The sequence below is a fragment of the Xenopus laevis genome, chromosome 7S (assembly GCF_017654675.1).
Source record: "Xenopus laevis strain J_2021 chromosome 7S, Xenopus_laevis_v10.1, whole genome shotgun sequence".
Taxonomy (NCBI): Eukaryota; Metazoa; Chordata; class Amphibia; order Anura; family Pipidae; genus Xenopus; species Xenopus laevis.
In genome coordinates, this window is record NC_054384.1 from 2,702,676 (window position 1) to 2,713,078 (window position 10,403).

Genomic DNA, 10,403 nt, shown 5'->3' on the forward strand with positions numbered 1-10,403 from the left:
CATGTTACTGGCCTTGGCGCCAACAGAAAATCATATTTATATTGATGTTGCACACAGGGACTTAAAGGGCACCTGTTCGGCAAAAATATTATCCCCAACCAAAGGTGTCTGCTTATAAAGCCCACTCTCCAGTTGGGGGTTACCAGCTTTGGACTGGGGAGCCCATGGCCCACAGGAGCTGTTGCCTCAGGGTCCACCACACCCCCATACCTCCGAACAGTCCCGGTTTTGACAGCTCAACCTGCAGTCCCGGATTATTATTGAAATCATGTCCAGACATTTTCTTCCATCTCCTGCACTGAACAGCCAGAAAAAGATACAAAGTTTCTAAAACCTGATTGGCTTTTGGCAGAGAGCCCAGAATACTGTACATGGCAGTTGCGCTTAGATACATTTGTAACAATTTAAGCAGTGGCGTAACTACCGGGGGAGCAGGGGGTGCGATTGGGCCAGGGCCCGCACCCCCTCAGGGCCCCCCGGCAGCTTGCGCCACAGTTCTAATGCGGCTGTTTCTGGCCGTACGGATGGGGGCGGGGCCCGTCCCCCTCTAGTTACGGCTCTGAATTTAAGATAAACAAAGAAACAACTGTAACAATTTAAGATAAGCAGATCTCTTGGGGATATGGTGACTTGCAGCTTAAAAGGCTTAAAAGGCACTTCACCTTCATTAACAAAACTTTAAAAACACATAAAACCCCCAGAAATTAAGAGGTGTGGCCATAACATGGGTGTCGCCCCCATTGCACGCTCAAACATTTTTTGTCCCTTTTTCTATTTTCAAAATGTTGGGAGGAATGAAACCCTAGACCCCCTGCCCCAGACACAAAGCCCCCTCCAGCCGATCTGCCCGAGCCGTAACCCCCTCCGCTCCTCCTGCTCCAAAATCCTTCTCCTTGTGGGCACAAGGGGGGCCAGAGAGGGAGGTCGGAGCTACAAAAAAGACTTCACTCATGGAGCAGCCCAGTCTGACACTGGGGTACCCCTACTGTTACCCCCAAATGGAGAGTGGACTCTATTAACAGGCACCTAATATTTTTGCCCTACAGGTGCCCTTTAAGAAATTAGTAGAGTAGAGTTGGTGCGAGACATAAGGAACACACAGTACTTATTACATGGGCTTCCCTGGCTGTACATTCTGTATATTTTATATTATTCATTTACACAGGATTTACTTTGAGTTTCTGCCCAGACACTCAGACGTGACAATTATATTGGGCAACAAGCGTTTCATCTCAATTCATTAGCCCTTTTATGTCATTAATAATCTGTACATGCCCCAGGGGGTGAAGGACCTTTTTTTTATTTACTATAAATGCCAAATTTTGCCTCTGATTAAATAAAATAGTTTTTTTTTTCTCTTCCCACTCGGCTCAGTATAAGAGTTTGGGGAACGTCACACTGTCCGGTCGCATTGGAACCAATAACAGAGTAAGTCTTAATTTATACTCAATGTTGGAGTATTTTGCACTTGCCTTTTATTGTTTATTCTTCACTCAGTTTATTTCTGCAGCTCCCCAGTCTGGCATTAAAGGAGAAGTAAACCCTAGAAATGAATGTGGCTAAAAATGTCCTATTTTCTATAGTGAACTTATTGCACGAGGCTAAAGTTTGAGCTTGTCAATAGCAGCAATGATCCAGGACTTCAAACTTGTCACAGGGGGTCACCATCTTGGAAAGTGTCTGTGACACTCACATGCTCAGTGGGCTCTGATTGGCTGTTGAGAAGCTAAGCTTAGGGCTCGTCACTAATTATCCAGCAGAAAATGAGCTTCCCTGGCTGTAATATAAGCTGATGCTACAGGTTTGCTGATTATTCAATTCTGATGCTAATTGCACTGGTTTCTGTGCTGCCATGTAGTAATTATGTGTATTAATTACTAATCAGCCTTATATTGTGACATTTCTATTCTATGTGTACTGTATATTGTGAGTGGCTCCCTAAGCTCAGTAAGTGACAGCAGCACAGAGCATGTGAATCAGTGAATCAGCAGAAAAGAAGATGGGGAGCTACTGGGGCATCTTTGGAGACACAGATCTTTACTGCTAAAGGGCTGTGGTTGCCTTGGGCTGATACAGAAGCACAAAACATCATGTACAACATTTCTAACCCACCTCTTTAGTTCTCCTTTAAATCTGAGATCTGGTTGCTAGTGTGTTAATTCAGTGGATTCATATCTGTTTTTATCTATAACAAATCAGTATAAACCTTACAAAATGCACAAAAAACAAATCGTTTATCGTCCCTTATTCCCAGATGGTTGGACTCTGGGGGCTGATTTTCTTTCTGCTCAGATGTGCTCAAGGTAAGGACCTTATTTCTACTGAATCATAAATAAATTGGTCTCCCCCTAATTGGATTCAAGAACCATTCTTGGTCTAGCAGTTAGGAGGAGATTTGGGGTGAGTGCTTATTTGTACCCTGGGTACCCCTGGAACTATAGCAGGGTGACACCCCAATGTTTCTATATATCTGTAACCTTGTTATGAGCTAAGGGGGCCCAGTCTGAAGGTCAGTTAGTGGGAGATTTGGGGTGAGTGCTTATTTGTGCCCTGGGTACCCCTGGAACTATAGCAGGGTGACACCCCAATGTTTCTATATATCTGTAACCTTGTTATGAGCTAAGGGGGCCCAGTCTGAAGGCCAGTTAGGGGGAGATTTGGGGTGAGTGCTTATTTGTGCCCTGGGTACCCCTGGAACTATAGCAGGGTGACACCCCAATGTTTCTATATATCTGTAACCTTGTTATGAGCTAAGGGGGCCCAGTCTGAAGGTCAGTTAGGGGGAGATTTGGGGTGAGTTTTTATTTGTGCCCTGGGTACCCCTGGAACTATAGCAGGGGGACACCCCAATGTTTCTATATATCTGTAACCTTGTTATGAGCTAAGGGGGCCCAGTCTGAAGGTCAGTTAGTGGGAGATTTGGGGTGAGTGCTTATTTGTGCCCTGGGTACCCCTGGAACTATAGCAGGGTGACACCCCAATGTTTCTATATATCTGTAACCTTGTTATGAGCTAAGGGGGCCCAGTCTGAAGGTCAGTTAGGGGGAGATTTGGGGTGAGTGTTCATTTGTACCCTGGGTACCCCTGGAACTATAGCAGGGTGACACCCCAATGTTTCTATATATCTGTAACCTTGTTATGAGCTAAGGGGGCCCAGTCTGAAGGCCAGTTAGGGGGAGATTTGGGGTGAGTGCTTATTTGTGCCCTGGGTACCCCTGGAACTATAGCAGGGTGACACCCCAATGTTTCTATATATCTGTAACCTTGTTATGAGCTAAGGGGGCCCAGTCTGAAGGTCAGTTAGGGGGAGATTTGGGGTGAGTTTTTATTTGTGCCCTGGGTACCCCTGGAACTATAGCAGGGGGACACCCCAATGTTTCTATATATCTGTAACCTTGTTATGAGCTAAGGGGGCCCAGTCTGAAGGTCAGTTAGTGGGAGATTTGGAGTGAGTGCTTATTTGTGCCCTGGGTACCCCTGGAACTATAGCAGGGTGACACCCCAATGTTTCTATATATCTGTAACCTTGTTATGAGCTAAGGGGGCCCAGTCTGAAGGTCAGTTAGGGGGAGATTTGGGGTGAGTGTTCATTTGTACCCTGGGTACCCCTGGAACTATAGCAGGGTGACACCCCAATGTTTCTATATATCTGTAACCTTGTTATGAGCTAAGGGGGCCCAGTCTGAAGTCCAGTGACTGGAGAGTAGACATTTGGGGAGCAAAGCAAAAGAAAAGCTGGATAAGGAGGTGGATCCTTCTGTTGTTAATGTCTGACAGTGAATAATTCTTCATCTCCCTTGTCCCACAGGAGCGGAAGTTTGCTACAATATATTGGGGTGCTTCACAGACGAGGCTCCATGGGGGGGCACTGCAGAGAGACCACTGGGATTATTACCCATGTCCCCGGAAACAATTAACACTCACTTCTTTCTGTTCACTAAAGAAAACCCTGATAATGTCCAGGTAAGATCCCTGGCTAATTCCTCTCATTCTCATAAAGTCCTGATACCCCTCTCCCCGTACCCTGCTCCTCTGCTCTAAATATACATAATCCCAACCTCTGAAGAGACAGAATATGAGAGATCCAAATTAAAGCCTGAGAATGAAAATGCATTATGTTAAAGGGGAAGTAACACCTGAGTATTGTTCTGTTTGTCTCACAGGTGATCAGCGCACTCGATCATTCATCACTTTCCACATCCAGTTTTAATCCCAATAGAAAAACGTATTTTATCATTCACGGCTTCCTCCGTTCAGCAGAGGACCATTGGCTCATGGACATGTGTAAGGTGGGTTTCCATCTATAAATATACTATGGGACCCTGCAAGCACAACGTTCCCTAAATCACAGATCAGATTAACCCTTTCTTTGCTTTGTAGACATTATTGAAAATTGAAGACGTAAATTGTTTCTGTGTCGACTGGAGAGGGGGGTCCCGCACCCTATACACCCAGGCAGCCAATAACATCCGCGTTGTAGGGTCCCAATTGGCCTATTTTATTAACTTTCTCTATGTAAGTTCATTGTTCCATGTGTTCCGGGAAAGAATTAATGTTAGGCAAGTCTATCGGGTAGTTATTAAGGCATTTAGCCACTTAGATATTTTTTTTCTTATTCAGAGCCAATATAATTACTCTCCATCTAAGATACATATTATCGGTCACAGCCTGGGGTCCCACACGGCAGGGGAAGTTGGAAAGAGGGTACCAGGCATTGGACGATTGACAGGTATGTTGGGAGCAGTAACATAACTAGAGTGCAAAAAAATCTTCAGAGCACACTCTGATCCCCATCCTCCTGCCCACTTTACACCCCGCCCACTTCCCATGCAGACCCCGCCCACTTCCCATGCAGACCCCGCCCACTTCCCCATTTAGTTTTGACCAAGCTCCACCCATTCCTCACCCAGATTCCACCGATTAACCGCCCCCATGCCAACGCTTTCTGCTTCCCCACCGTAGGTAAGAGAGCGGCTCGGGAAGTGGGGGGTTCTTGTTGGCTATAGAGGAGGAAGACCCTGCACTCCAGATCCCCCTTTTCCCTGGGCCCCACTGCGACTGCGTCTGATTCCTCTATAGTTACGCCACTGTTTGGCCCTTTATATGCCCTTTGCTATGACTGGAACAGAAGGGTCCTGGTTTTATCTTACTAATATTGCTAGGCATAAAAGCAAAGCCATTGGCAAAAGTTACCCTGTTAATGTAGGAAATCCCTTGAGACCCCATTAGAATACACAGAGGAACCTTATACAAGGCACTTAATCATTCATCTGTATTTATATCACACTCAGGACCACAAAATATTTTTGTATTTTGCAAACAATTGATTTTTAACCTCTTTGTTCAAGGCCTGGATCCGGCTGGGCCATTATTTCAGAACACCCCCCCTGAGGTGAGACTGGATCCAACTGATGCTGACTTTGTAGATGTCATTCATACAGACGCATCTCCATTAATTCCCAAATTAGGTAGGTCTATGAACTGCATGGAACAAAGAGGGTTGATACGTCTTCCCAAGGTGCAACATGTCCACATCTAAAGGTCAATGGAAATAGACATCAAAATGATCTCAGTAACTTGCATTATTGCTAAAGATCGGATAAAGTTTGCTCCATCCGTGTCCAAAAGCTCAGTTTGCAATAGTATTCACTGTCTTTTTTGTTTCAGGTCTTGGAATGTCTCAGTTAGTTGGGCACCTGGATTTCTTTCCCAATGGAGGAGAAACCATGCCTGGGTGTGAGAGGAATGTCATAAACCAACTTTTAAGCATCAATCAACTTTGGGAAGGTAATAAGTACATCTCAAGATCATGACAGGATATCCACCTAGATTTTAAAAATAATTTTGAGCCGTCTTAATCAGTTTTTTCTCCCACTATTTAGTCAAGGCTACACACCTTTCTGCTGGCTTGATTCTCATGACCATCCTCTAGTGCTCCAAATTCTCCATGTCTATGATATTTGCCTCCTGGTCCTTCACGTCTCTTCTTCTCAGTTATCATTTCTTTTTCAACTGCATTCTCATCTACACTACATTTGGATATTTGGTTACCCACAAAGCCTAGTCCTGGTCCATTTCTCTTCTCCACTTGTGCTTCTTTACTCAACCCCAATCAATACAAGGAAACGATTACAAACTGAAACTCAAAATACATTCAACCTCAATACTCTTCATCCACAAATCAATAAAGTTAGGCAACATCACTCCAACCACAGGAAGTGCTATTTGATGACATTTTCAGATGGTTCTTTATTTACCCTCTATTTTTTGACTATTTAACTAGATGTCCACCATGGCTCTTGTTCCTATCCTCAACTACATCTCAGCTACCTCAACTTCCACTGTTTGGCTTTTCATTTTATGATAGCCTATAATCCTAAAGTATGGGGTTACTGAAGATCAATTTTAAGCCAACATACTCATAGAAATGATGCCTGATTCTCTTGGACAAGGTTTCCAAAATGATGATCCTTATACAGCTGTGGTTCCTATATTGTCAGTCTGTTCCACCAAGGGGGACCTCAGAATTCAGTTCAATTGAAAATGGTTATCATCTCCAAAATATTCTTCTGTTTAGGACTTCTTCCTGTGTCATCGTTAAGGAACAAAAATCAGTATTTCCATTAAGTTTTTTATCTACTCATGAGATCAATGTGTCCCTTGTTCTTCCAGAAACAGATGAGTTTTTGGCCTGCAGTCATCTCCGGAGTTACAAGTATTATACAGATAGTATCCTCACTCCTGATGCCTTTGTTGCATTTCCCAGTGAAACATATGAAGCATTTAAGAAGGTAAATAAATGGCAGCATAAAAACCCAATTGTTTTGACCCCAAGTGAGAATTCATTAGCAAAATATTAAGGTTTTCTCCCCCAATACCCATAAACTGCCTCTGTATCTCCCAACCCTTCCTATCCTAGTGTTACACAAAGGAAACCCATCATGCTGTGTCAGTCAAGAGCAATTTCCTCAGTATGAGTGAATATCTTATAAACTACCCCACCTACTTACCTGTCATTTGTGTGAATGTCTCACCTTGATGTAAGGAACATCTCATATAAACAGAACTGAGGTTTATTGACTTTAGATTAATGTAAAGTAGCCCCCATGAATATTCATTTCTATTGCCCCACGAAGCTGAAATCTATCTTTTTCCTGTAGGGTTCCGGATTCCCATGCCCCAGTACTGGTTGCCCTTTGATGGGGCACTATGCGGATTTGTATGGTCGGGGTACATTAAGTGGCCAGTCTTTATACTTGAATACTGGAGATGTTCAGCCCTATGCACGTGAGTAGTATATTGTGCCCAGTTACTCCTACCATGGTCTTCCCAACCTCTTATGCATGTGTGTTATATATAGTGTAGCATTATGGTCAACCTACTGTTGTCTACCCAACACTCTGTATGCATATCTTCTATATATTGTGCATAATTATGGATAACTAATTACAGCCTACCCAGCTCATTGTAAATGTAAATTCTGTATTGTAGGTGGGTGTTGTTATGCACCTATAAATGTACCCATAAATGCCCTATTTCTATAGGCTGGAGGTACATGTTGACTGTGAAGACCATCGGCACTTTGTCTTTTATGGGGGATATTAAGGTGGCTTTACATGGACTTAAAGGGAACACTAAGGGGCATGAAATTGCCAGGTGAGTCCAGTACACAGAGAAATAACATAGTTACATAGTTAAATCTGGTTGAAAAAAGACCAAAGTCCATAAAGCTCAACCCCTCCAAATGAAAAACCAGCATCCATACACACACCCCTCCATACACTCACATAAACTATATATACTCATACAGTAACTAGAGATTTTAGTATCACAATAGCCTTGGATATTCTGCTTGTCCAAGAAATCATCCAAGTCCCTCTTATAGTCATTAACTGAATCATCACCCAGCAGTGCATTCCCCAACCTCACTGTCCTCACTGTGATGAGCCCCCTACTCTGTTCCTTTAAATGAAACTTCTTTTCCTCTAGTCTGAAGGGGAGGCCTCTGGTACGTGATTCTCTTTATGGGTAAAAAGGTCCCCTGCTATTTGTCTATAATGTCCTCTAATGTACTTGTAAAGTCTAATCATGTCCCCTCACAAGCGCCTTTTTTTCCAGAGAAAACAACCCCAACCTTGTCAGTCTCCCCTCATAATTTAACTCTTCCCTCCCTCTAACCAGTTTAGTTGCACTTAGTCTCTGCACTCTCTCCAGCTCATTTATATCCCTCTTAAGGACTGGAGTCCAAAACTGCCCCCCATACTCCAGATAAAGAGACATCACAGAATGACACTGCCTAGAGTTGCACAAATTGTTATCCACAAAAACCCCTGGATCCTTCTCAGTTAACAACCACTTGCATTTATATTATTTCTGCCAAAGTGCATAACCTGCATTTATCAACATTGAACCTCATTTTCCAGTTTGCTGCCCAGTTTTCCAATTTAGTCAAATCTCTCTGCAAAGTGGCAGCATCCTGCATGGAACCTATAGTTCTGCACAATTTAGTCTCTTCAACATGAACCACTGTAGTCAGTTTCCATTCCAAATACCCCTCACAGTCAAGGTTTTTGCTATAGACCAGACATGGGAATACTGGTACCGCAAGATCTAAATCAGTCAAATGGTCTAATTGATCTAGAGCTGTGAAAGAGTTAAGAGATCTGGCTGATCAATATAAATGCTGACCAAGCCATTCCTTTTAGTTACTCTGTTTTTTGTGCTCTCAAATAACCCAATATCTCATTATTTTTTCCCATGACCCTAGTGGATTAATTAATCCCGGAGACACCTACACAGCCTTCATTGATGTAGAGGCCGATGTCGGACCCCTCACAACCCTGAGCTTCACCTGGAACAAGAGCCTCATCAACCTCGTTCCGTCCACCTTAGGCGCAGGCACTATATCCGTGCAATACGGGAAGGACGGACAGACGTATGTATTCTGCCTTTTGGATTCCTAGTCTGGACTGTTTTTGTGCAAAACCCAATCCACTAAGGCCCAAAAAAGATTTACAATGTCATTTTCTTTCTTCTTTTTTATAGGTACCAGTTTTGTGGCACAGACCAGGTCATGGCCAATGTGCTCCAGAACCTGACTCCCTGCGACTCCCAACTCTCAGCCAAATAAAGTCTTGTTTTTATCACATAAAATAACCTAAAACATTTTTCTATTAATACCAATATTGGGATAAATAAAATCCCAGTCAAGTCATTTTTAGCCTATTCGTTTTTAGTTTGTGCTTATCCTGCAATATTGGCTCTGGTAAAGTTCAACACTTCTGACTCGAGGTTCCAGAGACGCCCAGTCGCCATTTGTAAGACTTTAAAGAACAAATCACATTTTGCAGACTCAAAAAAAAAAATTCATATATTGCATATTGTTGAGAACTTCACTTTTGTGATCACAAAATACATTTCACAGTAAGAATAAAATTATTTGGTCTCCACAAAAGGCGCACATTGAATTTTATCTACGCAATAAATTCTGCTGCTACACAGCATGTTGTATTCCCAAACAGAAATTCACCCACACAAAAATGAATTGTGTGAACACAAACATAAAAAAAATTCATTTTGGATAACGGTTTTCCAGATAACAGATCTCACACCTGGCCAATGTTCTGTTCACTAGTGGTGAGCGAATCTGTACAATTTCCCTTAGTTGAAGAATTTGCTTAACTGTGAAAACATTTTTCAAACGGCGATAAATTCAATATCCATTACATATCAACATTTTTTAACCTGCAACAATTCCCTAAATTTGCTCATAGTCTGTACAGAGAGATCCCATAAAACTATGGCAGTATAGGTATTCCCCTGTACTAAGCACAATTCAGCAGGAACAGTCCCTAAGTTTGCTCATAGTCTGTACAGAGAGATCCCATAAAACTATGGCAGTATAGGTATTCCCTGTACTAAGCACAATTCAGCAGGAACAGCCCCCTAAGTTTGCTCATAGTCTGTACAGAGAGATCCCATAAAACTATGGCAGCATAGGTATTCCCTGTACTAAGCACAATTCAGCAGGAACAGTCCCCTAAGTTTGCTCAGTCTGTACAGAGAGATCCCATAAAACTATGGCAGCATAGGTATTCCCTGTACTAAGCACAATTCAGCAGGAACAGTCCCCTAAGTTTGCTCAGTCTGTACAGAGAGATCCCATAAAACTATGGCAGCATAGGTATTCCCCTGTACTAAGCACAATTCAGCAGGAACAGTCCCTAAGTTTGCTCATAGTCTGTACAGAGAGATCCCATAAAACTATGGCAGCATAGGTATTCCCCTGTACTAAGGACAATTCAGCAGGAACAGTCTCTAAGTTTGCTCATAGTCTGTACAGAGAGATCCCATAAAACTATGGCAGCATAGGTATTCCCTGTACTAAGCACAATTCAGCAGGA

General features: G+C 42.9%; 1 protein-coding gene across 1 annotated transcript; it reads left to right on the forward strand.

Moving 5' to 3' along the window:
• The first annotated feature begins 1,367 nt into the window (after positions 1–1,367).
• Positions 1,368–9,745, forward strand: LOC108697146 (inactive pancreatic lipase-related protein 1). Its single transcript, XM_018227073.2, has 13 exons — positions 1,368–1,428; positions 2,255–2,303; positions 3,809–3,963; positions 4,164–4,289; positions 4,381–4,515; positions 4,621–4,729; positions 5,349–5,468; positions 5,668–5,787; positions 6,673–6,791; positions 7,161–7,287; positions 7,545–7,656; positions 8,768–8,935; positions 9,046–9,745. Exons 2-13 carry the CDS (start codon positions 2,255–2,257, stop codon positions 9,128–9,130), a joined length of 1,425 nt encoding a protein of 474 aa, XP_018082562.1. The 5' UTR covers positions 1,368–1,428; the 3' UTR covers positions 9,131–9,745.
• Positions 9,746–10,403: the final 658 nt, after the last annotated feature.

Excerpts from the sequence above, each read along its gene's own strand:
- LOC108697146 (XM_018227073.2), top strand. The coding sequence starts at position 2,255 with ATGGTTGGACTCTGGGGGCTGATTTTCTTTCTGCTCAGATGTGCTCAA. Across the intron at positions 5,788-6,672 it reads CATCAATCAACTTTGGGAAG|AAACAGATGAGTTTTTGGCC; the intron begins GTAATAAGTACA and ends TTGTTCTTCCAG. Across the intron at positions 6,792-7,160 it reads CATATGAAGCATTTAAGAAG|GGTTCCGGATTCCCATGCCC; the intron begins GTAAATAAATGG and ends TTTTTCCTGTAG.